Source organism: Leuciscus leuciscus (assembly GCF_965113295.1).
Source record: "Leuciscus leuciscus genome assembly, chromosome: 8".
NCBI classification, from domain to species: Eukaryota; Metazoa; Chordata; class Actinopteri; order Cypriniformes; family Leuciscidae; genus Leuciscus; species Leuciscus leuciscus.
The window spans coordinates 17,507,171-17,523,533 of record NC_138732.1 but is presented as its reverse complement, the minus strand read 5'-3'; the positions used below and the strand labels follow the sequence as shown (position 1 = coordinate 17,523,533).

The window sequence follows — 16,363 nt, the reverse complement described above, 5'->3', positions numbered from 1 at the left end:
AATGCCAAATAGTATCTTGTCTTATACAACACAAAGCAATCACTTAAAACGCCCTTCAATGTGGTTGATTTTCAACATCAATTTTCATAATATTTTTGAGCAAAAAAAGTTTCTTAGACATGGTGAAACATTACATATTCACGTAATGAGTATACACTGCAATTTTGGGCCAGCCTGGCTCCTCTGCAGATAGAAGCGTATCACTTTTCTGTTGTTGTCTTTCAGTTGCAGTACAAGGCAAGCTACTGATCAAGCTGGCTTTCATGCAGATAATAGCACTTCCTGCTGGGAGAGAGTTTGATGTGCTGGTGTTTGGCATGGAGACTTAGATGCAAGGCTCTGGTGAGTGGAACAGCTTGCCTCGAGAGATAACTCCATCTCAGCATGGGGTCTGAGGGCTGGGACGCATGAGGAGGGCACTACCGCTCCCCCTGCTGAGTCCAAAAACCTCTGGACTCCAACTCTGGATTCTGTTCTTGCTGGACTCCATGACATGCAAAGGGCGACAGATGATAAAAGAGAAATTCAGAGAAAGAATGAGGAGATAAAAGTGGAGTTTGTAATGGAAAATAAAAGAGCTGAAAAGAATATGAGGGCAGAGACAGAAAGAAGAATGAGTCTGAGAAAAAGACAAGACTGGTGTGGGGGAGGAGAAATGGGGGCGGCTGATGCGAAAACAAGAGATACCGGAAGAGAGCAAAAAACAGAGAAGGGCAAAGGGAACGACAGACGCCTCAAGCTCTCTTTCGAGTGGGATTAAGTAGCTGGGGCTTTTGTAATTAATGATCTTCATTCTTTACACACAGCTACTGTGAGAGCTGTCATTTCACAGCCGTCAAAGTGCGATTCATATGCCATGTGCTTTTCGCATCAGCTCTTTGATGAAAGCCAAAAGGCCCTCTAATGTCCTCTAAGCAGGGACAACTACATGAAAAATGCCACTGCAGGCCAGTCTTCGGGGAGATGATGCCACATAGAAACCTCACCATCTGTACCGCTAATTAACTGATTAACTAAAGCCAAATTAGCTTTTATTTTAAGGAAAAAACCCAGTCAATTGCCATAAGACAAGTGCAAATTCATTATCCTGGTTTAATGATCACATAAAATATCACAATTTCCATTCAAAACAATGGGATTTTAGCTCTGACAGACCCCCAAGGCAATGTTACTTAAAAAATGCATTTAACATTCAAGCATCAGATTGCGTAATGTTTTCCTGTAAAAACTGGTAATAAGGAAACTTGATAACATGCTTCAATCGGCCTCCATTTAAAAAAAAAAAAACATTACTTTGGAGTCTCAGAGACACTAGATATTAAATATGAATGTGGCAAGTTTTCACATAATATTCCTTGACCACGTACACACTGTAAAGATGCAATCCTGTTACTGTATGCAATGTATGTACTGTATACTTTATACAATGTGTTTTTGCAACAAGGTTAGAGAATTACATAATTCATCTCTCTCTTTCCACACACACACACACACACACACACACACACACACACACACACACACACACATGTGTGTGTATGGAATTTTAGGTAAACAATTTTTTTTTACAAACATAAACCAGTAAATCTCAACTTAGTAGTGAAGCAATGTACATTGTGTGATTTCCATTAGAAGTCTGTGATACCAGTATTGAAGTTTCCTTCCATTTATTGAAATGTATTATCTATTTATGGTGAAATTATTGTTGTTTATATAAAATTATTACAAACAAATGAAAGAGAAAACCAGACTTGTTCAGTATTCAGCGATGCTCCGGGTCCTCGTGCAGTTAATGACATTGCCTGTCTATCGCGCGGATCCCGCGCTAACGACCCGTCCTCTCATCAGCACCGCAGCGCGCGCTCACACACACACACAGGGAGAACAGAGGAGTGGTACAGTCCTTCGCTTCATCACATGTGTTTCTGACACAGCTAAAACTGCTTCTTGACTTAGTGCTTCTGGGTTCACCGGGTCCAGATCGTTGTCTCGTTATTTAGACAGTATTTGTGGCTGGTCGTTTGCGGAAGAATTCCCCCCCGCTCGAGAGCACTCAGTGTGTGAGAGACGCGGGAAGGCGTGACTGCGGGAAATGTATCGTCCTAACCGTTATTTTACCTCATCTCACAGCTGCTGCTTTTAATAAGTTTGGATACCTACTGTAAAGTTTTTTTTCATCTCGTTCCACTACAATGGGGATCTAAACCGAATTTTACGAGGTAAGAAATGATATGAGAAACATCAGTGTCAGGTTACTTTTGTTTCATGTTGCTTTTACTTGTTAGTTGGTGCAGTTGGATAACGTTTGCCAATATGTTGAGACATTTGTAGTGATGCCACTGTTTTTAATAAATAAACGTATAGCCTTTCAAGTAGGCAATAGTGAGTATTTTATTGAAACGTTTGCAGCTGCAATTTGCAGTGAATCCTCAGTGTCTTAATACACTTTAATGGCATGAATTCCGCCCAGCTGCACGGAAATAACCAGACTCAAACTTGTTGCAATTTGCCACCTTGGGGAATGAAATTCATGCTTAGAATAGCTAGGTTAGGAATGGACTGATGACCTGTCCTACGTCCCACAGCCTCTTACTGTACTTGACATGCCATGAAAATGTTTGCAAATATATTCTTGCACAAACAGGTAGTTAACCTTTTATCTTAAGTGCACAAAACCATAGTGCGGATTATGGGGGCGTATTTCAGGGCTTGAATTTCCCCCAAATTAAGTCAAAAGAAAAGGTTGGGGAGGTGGGGGGTATTTAAAAAAAAAAAATGTTCCCCATACAACCGTAGGTCTCAACACTTTCTTCAGTTGCAAAATTATATATATATAAAAAAAATTAGACAAGACAGTGACAAGTCAGCGCGCGTATTTCTGACAAAGTTTAGCGAACTGAAGTCGCATTCGCTGTTGCGATCTGTTTAGGGCGGCAAGTCGGTAAATTACGTCAAATTATATTTTTAGAGTTATATATTAGGCTACAAATACATCACAAAACAAGTAGTGACGTTTAAAATGTTAACTGTAAATTGGCGCTGCTAGCACAGCGAACGTCAAATAACAATCTCTGTTGCGCGAGACAGTTTCCACAGCATCGTTAATTACCTTTAACGTTTATTAATTTTACATACATTTAAATTAGGCCTATACGATTTTTAAACAGTTAACAGCATTTAACAGTAGCCCAAAGAAGCATACATGAAACATGATAACGATATCTCAATTTCAATTATAAGACACATTACGACCATGGTTTCATTGTTCTCTTTATGAGACGATGAGAATTGAGAAATTATCAGATTGAAGTGGTCTAGATAATCTGATCCTTGGTTCATAGACTCCTTAAAGGAGCCAGTTTATATAAGTGACTGAACCATTAATTTGCAATACCGATTAAACGCGGTTGCAGTTATATTATTGTCTCAGATCACTTAGCCTATACTACATGGAGATGAGCATATGACTAATTGAGCTAATTTGTCATCAAGGGCACTGGTGGCACAAAACGATTTACAAGGCAATACTTCATCAAATCAGTTCAACAAGGATTATGAAGGGCTCTCATTAGACCCAGATAAAGATTATTGAACAGTTATCAACTAAGGTATGACTAAAATAGATGTTCAAAGCCTTTTGCAATAGCATTGATTCATTTAAACCGATTCCATTTCTGTTCATTATAACGCCGACAACTCCTTAAAGAACATATTGTGATTGAAACCCCAGTAGTCTCTATCCCACATATCAATTTTGCTTTTACACGCTAGAAAAAAATAAAGACATCATTGTGATATATAACAAAAGAAGCAAAACATCAGAAAGAAAAGGATTTGTTGTGACTGAAAAGGTACTCAGAGTAGAGGCCTGCCATTTTGATTTGTGCTCTGATGATCTCGATCATCTGATACAGAAACCGTGTGTAGTTGATATTCACATTCTGTAGGTCCATAGATTCACATTCTTCTTACACTTTGCGAAATAAGACAATGGCACTTTGAAGCCCAACAAATTCTCAGCCAGTTCATATTATGATTTTACAGTTTTTCTTTGGCACATTAAAAATAGAGGTCACATTGTGAACATACTAGACCCCTGATTGCAGAGAAAACCACATCATCCTCTGATTAGGGAAAAGCACATTTGTCGTCTGGTTTGGGGATGAAAAAGGACAGAGAGTGAGGAAAAAACAAAAGGTCACTAATGTCAGTTGCTTATTTAGAAGATAGTGTCTCTCATGTATCACAGATTCAGCTGGGAAGAGAGTGTTATAGCCTTTTACCTTGTATCAAACGGTTCAAATAACACTGATAAGTCAAGCTTCAATGAAGTGAACGGTTGCATTTAGCCCTGCTCCATGCTTCATAAATCATATGAATCTTATTTATTGTTTTACTGCAGAGTGAAAAACTCAACAACAACAAAAAAATATCACCATCAAGTACTTTTATGAAATCCTATCCTATTTGCAGAAGTATCTCATAATGACTGTCCTCTTAGATGATGTTATACCTTAGTTAGTCTTGCGGACTGGCATTTCGCTGATTGGCATGCAGTCCATAAATGACAATTGTGTTCATTTTTATTGATACAAGTTTGAAAAAATACTCTGACTAGTTAGGCTAATTCTACAATGACATTTTTGGCAGTTTATTGAGTAGAAAAGCCCTTGTCACTTCTTTCAATGTTTGTTTATTTGCCTGAGCACTCCAGGTGAAGGATCTTTTTATGTCCAGTGTAGAGAGAGATAGAGTGAATGTGTGTGTGTGTGTGTCTATGAAAGTAGCTCAGCCATCAGTGCCTATTTCAATAGTGCTAAGCAAACAGGCGCAGGTTAATGTACCCTGACAAACACGCACTGCCAGCACGTCAGCCTCTGCGTTTCACATTTACACTATATTTATTCTGCATAATCACAGTGGACAGACCCGATCTCTGTTGGCTTAACATTGTCCAGGTTATCACAGCCTGTAAAGGATTAGTCTGATTTATCATCTATACAAAAACGTCCCAGTATGCCACATTTTTAAACTGTGGAGGATCTGAAAATTGTCCTTGGCTGAAATCCATTTATAGTGTTTGCTCTGGATTTATCCCTTTTTTAACCATTACATGCTTCGACTAACAAGAACACAAACAATTCTTTAACAAACAAGTTTGCGTAGATGCCAAGAGGCAGACACAAATACATCTTGCTCAATATTTGCTTCAAGCAACACAGTTTACCACCTCAGAGAATTAACAGCTAATCAATTTAAATGCACTGTAGATGAATCAGAGATGTTATACTGTTTGCCGGCAGTTGCAGTTACAGGATCCTACGGCCAAATTGACTTCTGATTTCCCTCGTGAACTTCAGCACGTCAACAAGACTTTACACATATTGATTACTTTTTAAACTGGTGTCATTTAAAATTGACTTTCCAACAGCTGAGTGAAGGACAAATCAGGATATCAAAAAATGCACAGACACAAATACATGCAAAGTAAGTCTCAAAGGACTAGACTGGCTCAGCAAGAGCAGTGGCTAGAATACGGCAATTAATGCTTTTGATGGATCCATGGATATAATATCGGTCCTTTTTTCAAAGAGTTGTTTTGTGCTATGTTACAATAAAGGCGAAATGCAGTGTTTTAAATTGTACTTGGTTTGTTGTTAAGGACATGTCTGAAATGCAATCAACGAAAAATGTAACCCTGGCAATGTACCTGTTTAGTAGTATTATTGTTTATCTAATCTACTTTAGCTAAAAATCAGCCGCATTTCATTGTGAGACAAGCTGAAATACGTCAGCCAAAGTCTCTTGTGCATTGTGTTTCTATGTGCTTATTAGTACTGAATTGTAATGGATTGCAACCTGCATCATCTGATACTTTACATGATTTTACAAGAACCAGTGGTGTGATTTATTGCGATTGCAGCTGTATCTCGAAACTTTCTGTCTTTTTGGAGCATCTAGAAAGTGTCTGTGCATTTCTGGTCATGCATTTTGTTTTTTACCCTAAGGGATAAGAACATTGTGGATTGTGCTTATGTGTGTGTGTGTGTGTGTGTGTGTGTGTGCGCAAGTGAATTGCTTCAAGTCAGAGACATTCTCTGTGTGCTATAGATGTCCTAAAGTCCATTACAGACTTGGCTGCCTGCAGTACACTTTTCCAACCTCCATAACATCCTTGTTTAAATTCTCTCTCATTCTCTTTTTCTCGCTTTTCCCCCCATCTTCACCCGCCCTCCCACACCCCCCGCTTTACTCTCCAATTTGCTGTGGAGCTCTCTTGCCTGCCTCCTGCTGTGTTGGAGGCAGCCTATGATTTGCCACAGGCAGGAAGTGCGCTGACCAGGCAGTGAAACTCGCCAGTATCCCTGTTCCAAACTGCCTCAGCTCTGGAACCAAGGGATTTACATTAATGTCCTGCAGAGATGACAGTCAAAACCTAATGCTATATATGAGAACAAAAACTGAAGAGAAAAATGGGAGAGGGTATAACATGGGTAATGAGAGATGCTTGTGGCACAAATCATATTCTGTAATGAAATTAAATTGATGATTTTTTTTAATGCGGTTTAGGATAGAGTGGATTAGGATCTTTAGTGTGGTGCGATGAGGTTTGCTTGCTGCTGAATATTTGAAAAACAGGTGTTTAAAAAGGCCACTATCCCTTTATAATTTGAGGTGAAAACCATTTCAGGTGATTACTGATAAACATTTTTCCTAAAACGCAATCAAGAAAATATGCCATGTTGAAATCAGAGTTGTTTTCCCTTCAATCTTCATCTTGATATGAAGTCAAGGCAAATTGTTTTTTTCATTTGCTTTCCTCTGCTGTCACTTCATTTGCTTTATACTGCTGAATATTTTCACCTCAGCCTTCCCCCGTCAGTTCTCTGTTTTGCTTTCCTTTAATTTAACTTATCAAGTGAATGAAAACTTGTTAGGTCTGAAGTTTATGTAACTACAAAATATTGCATTTTATACAGTCAATGGATTTACAGAGCTCGACATTAAGCCTTTTAATGTGCTTGTGCTTCGGACAAGTAAATCTGTCATTTACTTGTCAGAGTAAAAAAGTTGCTTGTCAGGATTACATATTTTTTTTTTGGTGTTGTAAATATTTATTTTGAAGCAATATTCTTATGCCGTGTTCAGTCAGCTTTGATATATTTAAATGTGCATATTGTAATATCTGCACCTTTAAAGGGCACCCCCCTCCCCCATATCTTATTAAATGTATGCTTCATCTTTCATTTTAAATTCCTAAATTTGATCAATAAATTAAATTATTTAGAATAATAAGACACTATAGGCCTGTTACCCTAGGCTGATTAAATTAAATAATTTACACTGAAAAATTACAATTACAATTGCATTAAATAATGTTAAAAATACAAATAAGAAACATTGGAAAGAATGATACTTTTAAACATAACACTAAACTGCCAGTAGGTGGCGGCAGGCGACCGTCTTAATGAGCGGGTCATTGATTCATTCATCCAAACGATTCGTTCAAATGACTGATTTGTTCAAGAATGAGACAGATGTTTATGAATGGGTCATTGAATCTTTGACTCAACCCAGTCGTTCAAAACGCTGAATCGTTCAGTAATGAAACACGGTTGAGTGTTGCTGTGAGATGCGTTATGGTTCTGCTGTGATCTTTGTTTGGAACTATTTTCGCCGCTGAAACAGATCACAAACAGTCAGTATTGCTTCTAAAATGTAAGTGACTTAATTTGAACTGTTTATTAAACTGTTGTATGAAATCAATGTCACATTTTCAATCGTGATGGTATTCAGGAAAACAACACTCGTCATGTGAGGTTGCTTAACTGTATCATATGTTAAAAATATAAAAACTCAAATTTTGAATTTTTATCGGCAGTATGTTGTTAACTGAGTTTCTTTGTGTGAGCTGCTCTCACTTGTTTAGATTTCTTCTCGAAAGGCTGCGCGAGCGTCAGCAGCGCAACCCTGTAACCAATACATTCCACTAGCAATCGCAACTTACAATAAATGTAATAAAATCAGAATCATTCTCTCATTTTAGTGATTCCCTAGTACATTTTTTGTCATTGATGTTCTAATCAGGCTACTTGTCCGGTCGGGGCAAGTAAAATTCTCCTTTACTTATCCACTTGTTCTGGACAAGCGTTAAAGGGATAGTTCACTTTGAAATAAAATTTTGGTATGTTTTAGCTTACCTCAAGGGCATCCAAGATGTAGGTGTCTTTTTTTCCGCAGTAGTTTCAATTTTGATATTTTTAGGTCAAACCGTTCTTGTCTGTCAGTCATATAATGCAGGTCGATGGTCACTGTCTCAAAGAGCATGCACAGAGTCCAAATTAAAACAATTCCCCATCGTCCAAATTAAACAATTCCCCATCGTAAGTACACATTGATGGCCCAAGACACGAAACGAGCGGTTTGTGTGAGAAAACGAACAGTATTTATATCGTTTTTACCTCTTGAACACAGCCACGTCCAAGTGATCTGAGAGCGCGGGCGGGTATAGATATATACACTAGATGTCGCATTGGCTACGGTTTCGCAGTAGCCAATGCGACATCTAGTGTATATATCTATACCCGCCCGCGCTCTCAGATCATTTGGACGCAATGTGCATGCTCTTTGAGACAGTGACCATCGACTACAAGTAGCCTACTGTTTGCTGTTTGTGAATGTTTTTGAATTCAATACAGGCACATATTATGTGTGTGTGTGTGTATGTGCATTTATTTATGACCTTTATTTCTGAAATATAAGTAAAAAAAAATTTAAATGTAAAACGTAATGCAACTTAAATTCTAAACAGTGCATGCAAAACATGCGCAAAACTCACATTTGGTTTCATGCTGAGGGGTATGTGATTGTGAGTCTATTTGTACATCGCATTTCCCACACATCAATATGATAGTTTGTTTACTAAAATAGATATCTTTTTTAAAAATAATTTTAATTTCTGTTCTGAATAGTGTTAAATTGAAAGTGTTTGTTGAGGAGTGAGGGGAGCTAAAATGTTACAGTAACATTTTTAATTTACTGGTATTTTACATAATTTCTTAATGTAATAATGTAACTTGTACACATGCAACCTATCTTGAACCTGTGCAACTTATAGTCGTGCGGAAATTACGTGTATGTATATATATATATATATATATATATATATGAGCATGGAGGAGTTATCTTTAGAACATAGGACGTAAGTAAAAAAAAAAGCCCATGGCAGTGCCGTGTGAGACATATCGGTATAATGTTTTTTTAATAAGAACTGTGATCTCTGTATTCTGCTAGTGAGTGCTATCATTACCTATATAACATCGCTCCCACCTCTTTAAATGTTTTAGTTTTGCTTAATCATTTTAAGATCCATGCTGAAACAGATTTTCACAAATGAATTCCTTTGCCCACTGAATTGAGATTAAAAATAAAAAATAAAAAACAAAATAGTCATAGAGAACATCGTCATCTTGCAAGAGTTTTTTGTGCATTATTGTGCCGTTTAGGAAAATATTGGATGTCTTATATTGATATTAAAGTAATGATTCAAGAACCATTAAACCATTAAAACCAAGAACCATTAAACCTTTAGTCATCTCTGAGGAAGTTGCACATCCTAGTAGATGATTTTAGACAGAATATCTGATATAACCGTTAAAGCTCTAAATTAAATCTCACCGGCAAACCTCTTCCAGCTAGTCCAAGAAAAGCACAGCCTTGAGGTCATGAATACTGAAAAAGACGAACACAAGTGGATGTGTCTTCCTCCAGGCCTGTGCACATCTGTGTCTGCTGCATCGCATCTCCACCGTGATGCGGGGGTGGTGAAAATGACGACCCCCAGACAATAGTGGCACTATCCCAGGGTGCAGCAGTGTAGTGTGGGAACAGGCACTGGCTAATGGAAGCGTGCCCTTGTTTCCCGTCTGTGTTTTTTCTTCCCGTTGTCTCACAGCAAGCGAGTGGCTGGGCTGGGCTCAGGGAGAGCAGTGCAGCGCATGAATTATGCAAAGCTGTCAAAGCAAGCTATTGTCGGTGGTGGCGGCCACACTAAAGCTCAGAACGGGTTGGGTGGGGGGTTAGCGGCGAAGGAGGGGAGGGGTTCTGTATTTCTTCGGGTTATGTGCACTTAGTATCCTGGTGCGAACTTTAGTGGCTGGTCTTGGACTGTGGAGGTCAATTTGAAAGATCCGGGCAGGAGGATTAAAGAAAGGCTTTTAGACGAAGCGGAGGGGAGTGAATTGATGGAGAGAAGGACGTTGCTGATGCAGACTTAAAAATGATTTTGATTCAATTAAAGTGTCATGCATTCTAATGAGATGCTAACACTGGAGAAACCCACTTATACTTTCACCTATATTGTGTGTGGAATGGTGGATGTTAAATTAATTCTTAATCTTAATCTTAATGTAGGGAGATACACAATTTATGATTGTGCGGTTCTATATAATCATAGGCATAAATAAACAATGCGGCCGCCGTAGATGTTAACAGCACAGTGTCATCTGGGTACTCTGTCACAGAGAGAAATCTTACAGACTACCACAGAGAATTTATTATGTACACCGTATTAAATAATGAGCAGGATTACTCACTGTCTGTATGTTGAAACCATGTCATTAATGATGACCAAAGCGTTTTCTAGAAATTGGACAGAGAAGTAGCTACTTACTGTATCAGGTTATTTTATTGCGTGCATTTTGTTTGCAGCAACCCTCTCCCAAGAGGCAACTCATTTGGAGTGATGTATGATTTGTCCCATTCTTAAGTTGCATCTGGTAAATATATAAATCAGGGATGTGCAAATGTTTCTACCTGAGTCAGATGCTAAGCCTGTGTGGACCTGCGAGACTATATGTTTTGTTAGAGTACCACAAAAACAGAAAATACAGCAAAGATTATTAGGTGAGACTGTTTGTGAGATTAATATAGGTCTATAAGGAGTGCATCAGCTTTTTCCACTCTGTTCTGGCCATAATTCCCTTCAGAGTAATTTGGTTCAATTTAATTTTGAAATAAAATAATTAGTTTCTTACTGTATATCAGTTAGATACAATGCAAAATATTTGTATAAAATAATAAGCCATATGCCCAAAAAAGTTTACTGTAGATGAAGTCCTTATTCTTTGTGTGATCTTTTTTTTTATTCATGTCTCTTTGGCCTATTTGTCATTATTTATGAGAAATTTCCGTTCCTATAGAGCGACACTACATTGCAGTATGCTTCTGTAGATAGTCCTACATCTCTTTTTAGAAGATACATCTCCTCTTAGAAGTTCACTTAAAGTTACTTTTTTTACTAAGGATGATTGTGTGCAATGTTCCGGTTGAAAAGCTTGTTAGTTATCCTATCTGCTGGCACTCTGAGCTGGAGTTTTTACAGCCAGACCATCTCCCCCTTGGCCTTCTTTCACCAAGCAACCATCCCATGTCTCACTGGATGAGCCACTTCGAAGCAAATTTATACTCCAGAGAAGTAACTGGATACTGTTTAAGTCTGTGGTCTCTTAAAAAAGCCCACATTTTATCAATTTCCAGCCATACGTTTCGATACCAAAATAGTTATAACAAGCAGAAATGTATAACCTATTTGCCTGAAGTTTGCATATTAGGTAGGATACATCATTACATTTTGTATTTACATTTCGTTTCTCATATTTCTGACATGAATCAATAATAAACCATATTACATCAGTTTGAATAAGAACAAATTTACTCTGGTATTCTCTGACGTTTTGAATATGGATGTTGATTTTTGAGAAGTTCAGAGAGATAATGAGAAAAGACGTTCCAAGGTGAAGCAAATGAATGCATAGGAAACATACTGTGGATTAGTTCTTTTAGAAGATGTTTTCTCATTAACAGTCATTGGAGGTATGATGGTGGTTCTTCACATTGAAAAAAATATATCCATTTGTAAACTTTGAACGACTTCAATGGCCCCTTTTAAAAACATCTTGATCATACCTAGTTTTTAAATTACAAAAAAACAGTCTAGGATTTATTTCATATAACTTATTTCCGTTGCATTCATCCATTCCATCTGTCTCTTATTAATATTGGAATTAATTACTAGTCTAAGGGCAGAGGGTAGACTGAGCAACGATGTTTTCAACACTGATTTAAAAAACACATTTAATGTTTAACTGAACATCCTGTATATGGTACATGCACTAAATGCTAAGCACAAATTTGTCAGATTTGCTGTGGAATCATTCTGCAATCTCTCTGAAATCCATTTGTTGTTGTTTTTTCGAACTTTCTGTTGTTCGTTGAGTGCTATCTGAATTATTCTAAATGATTTGTCTGGATCTATCCTGTTCTGGAAAGCTGTATATGATGTTTGTGCACACCTAATGGATTCACAATAACCGAGAGCTCCACCAGATAAGGCACCTTGACTTTGAACCAACGCAGTCACCCATGGTTAAATAAATTGGTGGCAACCTTCATGACCCATCTCTCTTACCTGAAGCGCATTGGGTATTCTGCGGATGGTGTGAGAGTGTGGGTCTGGTGGCTTAAAGTGCACATCTACAGCAAGTCTCTTTGTTCAGTAATTACATTTCATTGGGACTAGCTGCGGATATCGGATTCCACCTCTGACCCCAAACTCCATAAATAATGATCATCATAGTAATGTCAGCCAACAAGCCCAGTACTATCCAGATGTTGTATGCCAGGCTTCCTATCTTCATCTCACCTTGTGAACCCCAGATCCAACTTATCAACCTTCTACACCCAAACCAGTGCATTTCTTGTGTACTTTCATCAGATAGCACAGCATTTTTATGAGCACACGATGGTTATGCCTTATTATATTTGTTGTGTCATTATCAGCAAAAGCAATTTATGTGCATCCTTGAAAAACATTTTATGGACGGCACTGTTTTTAATACATAGAAAAAAAACCCCCTTTATTTAGAGATATGTTATTGTTTTTTTTTCTTGTATCAATACTAAAGGTTTTTAGTTTTTTGATAATTGTTTTTCATTTTGTTTTTGTCATGAAGATAGCCTTTCTGCTGACATGGAATTAAAAAAACAAACAAACAAATGGATCAATAAAATAATTAATACATAAGTCCTGAGCTTTGAAAAGATATTAAAGGGATAGTTCAACCAAAAATGAAAATTCTACTTAACCTGTATTGGCCTTGATGGTTTCATGAAAAATCTTTAGCATCCATGGAACATTTACAGTAAAGAAAATGTCCTTTTTAGGGAAAAAATTATCTTCATATTATTAAAATGTTCTTTAAACTAAGAAAAAAACTGTTATTTAAGAACAGTTATTCATGGCTTTGCTTTGAAAACACCATGGAACCTTTTATTTTTAAAAGTCAGTATGATTTTTCTTCTCAAATTGTAGTTTTTAGTTAACTGTCCCTTTAACTTAGATTACAATTGTAAATTATCAACCATATGAAAAGCGAATACAACATTTCACTTTTGTTTCATTTTCTTCTGATTTATTGGTCAACCATAGAGTCCAGGGTCACTATCCACAGTAACTTGCATTCTTACCTTTTTCAGTTATGCCAGATGGTCGGGCATCTAATTTAGTGAAGTCGTTGCCATTAGATCATCATAAGTGAGGTATAGTCAAGTGACATCTTCTTGCCTGGTTGCCTCTTGCTATAATATAGTTCCCACTGGCCCCTCTGCTCACTGCTGAGTCTTTGCTTTTCAATGGCCCCATGGGTCAGTGCCCACCTGAGCATGATATGACCGCCAAAGCTATACTGTGATTTATATCTCTGCTTCTCATTCCTTCTAAACTTTTCTAAGTGGGTGATTTCTAGCCTGTATTTGCTAAACCCATGCCACCAACATTTTTAGGTGTTCTTGATTGAAAGGTGTAATATTTCTAAACAAGCTTTTGATGAATAAAGGACATTTGAGAGCACAATTCAAAAATTAATTTGATGTGCTTACTAATCAGCCATCATGCTTTTTGTCTTAATCTTATAGACTTGGTGACCAGCTTTAAGGACATTTAGAGCTAGACCAGTATGTCTGAGCCTCCCTTGCCCCAGCTAATCTAAATTGATCCGAATACGGGGGCCGTGTTACCCGAGGATAACTCAGTGGGTGCTGTCCAATGCAATGAAGGATAGAGGGTTTCTGCTGGTGTGCTCAGGCAACCCACTGCGCCTTTGCCCAACATCACACTCAAACCAGAGAATAAAATGACCAGTACTAGAAGACAACTATATTTAATTTATCTAGCTGAAATATTGTCAAGTAAATTATAGCTCACTCTTTCTTTCTGAGAAGATCTTTTTGATGCCCGCACACCATTTATTTTACCCCAATCGCATTCCATTACTGTGGCCGTATGCAGTAATGCTGACCTCTGTTTCCTACAGTGTTTTATTATCCTCATTTTTTCTCTTGTCCTCTTTATAGTGCTTTAATCTGACAGTGGGGTCTCTAGGCAAACGCATTCTGCACTTGTGTCTGTGTGTAGACTGTTCCACTAGATAAGATAGACGACACTCGAGAAGAAGCCCTGGAATATCCTTAAATTTACACACCAGTGAAACTCAAGCAATTCTCCAGAGCTTTGTTGAACGGTTTTGGCACAAACCTCCCAGAAAACCTACTAAAGGCTTACAAGTGTGTGTGGCTCTCTCATGACAAAGCTAGTGTAATGAAAGCGAGCATTTTTGGTATCACTTCGTTTGACTTTGTGTGTTCTGCTGAACACAAAAGAAGATATTTTGAAGAATATGGTTAACCAAACAGTTGATGGACCCCATTGACTTTCTACATTGGATGTCAACGGTTTGGTTTCCAAATTTGTTCTTCAGAAGAAAGAAATTGGGTGCTCTTAAACTATCCCTTTAAATTTTTTGGGTTAACTTTCCCTTTAAGTATTTAAATGTCTTTTTTGTATATAGTATAATTGCTTAAAACATTGAGAATGTAAATTCACACCTTAATTTTTTAAAGCTAAAAAGTAATTATTCTTTTTGTCTGTAATTGTAAGAAGAGGAACCTTTGTTAAAGAAACAAGGATTACGGACCTTGAGAGATTAATGATATAGTTTAACAATGTTATCAGAAAAAAATAAAAAACTAGTTGCTGCGCCCCTTACTTTGTCTTAGTGACTAATTGTTTTTCTAAGGCTGTACAAGGAACATGATGAACTAAGCAGGAGTGACATTTTAAAGCTTTGTTTCTTCCTTTTATTCCCCTCTCTTTACGTGTTTTTTTCTCTCACTAAGCAGTGTTTTTTTGTCTCTCTAAGCAGGGGGAGTGGAACTAAGAGTGGAGAAAGAGGTGCACAGACAGACTGACAACTGGAAAAGAGCAAACTAGAACAGACAGAAGCAAGAGAGAAGCGTAGAAAAGGAGGAACACAGCATGAATGTAACATGGAGGTGAAGGAGCGTCGGCCTTACTGCTCTCTCTCTCGGAGCAGGAGAGAACGAGGGAGAGACTGGGAGAGGGAAGGAAACAGAGAGGAGGGGGAGGGCTACAGGGAGGGTCCCGGGAACCGCCGTCACACCGGCTCATCCTCCGTCCTTACCCAGAAATCCTATAGCTCCAGTGAGACGCTGAAGGCCTTTGATCAACACCCATCCACCCAGGGGCTTTATGGGCATCGTATGCCAGACATGGTGCCAAGGGACACGGAGGAATACAGAGCTCCAGGTAAGTGCTCTTTAATATTCACCATATGGACAGGAGACTCTGGAGACCTTCATGCTTGCAAATGTGATGTTTTTCAAAACCAACAAGGAAAAGAAAAATGGACGTCTGATATGCTAAAAACAAAACATATAAAAATAAAAAAATAAATAAGAAATACAGTATGCAGCACAAAACTGAATACATCTAAGACCTAAGATAACAGTGGCATACTGTGGTACATCACCATCAGTAATGTGACCGAACTTCACCTTGAACTCTAACCCAGACAAGAGCTAAATCTTCAGATTTAATTCAGTCTTATCCAGAAAATAACTCCCATGTCCTTGGAAAAACATTCTTGACCATAAGACATTATTTTCCAAGTAAATTTTAGGCTGAAGAACATTTCATAATTTTGAATGTAGTTTAGCTTATATTTCTGATTAGATACGCAATAAAATTCCAAGCCTAAAAAAAAGCAAGCCGCAATTTTTTTACAATAAACAATACATTTACAAAGTAATGTAAGCCCTCAATGAAATTAATTTGTTCAATTTACTAAGTTTCATATATAATTTCAACATGTCATTGAAGCAGTCTAAATTAAAGTACTTTTAAAACACCCCTGTTAGCCCGTTGTATTCAGGTTAGGCATATGGGTTAACTTCTTTTTTTTTTAATAGAGCCTAGCAGACACTAATTTGCTGATTATTCACAAAC

General features: G+C 37.7%; 1 protein-coding gene across 4 annotated transcripts in view; it reads left to right on the top strand.

The window, feature by feature from the left end:
• The first annotated feature begins 1,633 nt into the window (after positions 1-1,633).
• LOC309505194 (teneurin-3) overlaps positions 1,634-16,363 on the top strand; it is a 124,588-nt gene continuing 109,858 nt past the window's right edge. For 3 of the 4 annotated variants that reach the window (XM_082178522.1, XM_082178521.1, XM_082178519.1), the window contains exons 1-2: positions 1,634-2,219; positions 15,258-15,664. In XM_082178522.1, the coding sequence (XP_082034648.1) occupies positions 15,385-15,664 (280 nt within the window). In that variant the 5' untranslated portion in view covers positions 1,634-2,219; positions 15,258-15,384. The remainder of the gene's footprint in view (positions 2,220-15,257; positions 15,665-16,363) is intronic. The other variant, XM_082178520.1, reaches the window with a different exon arrangement.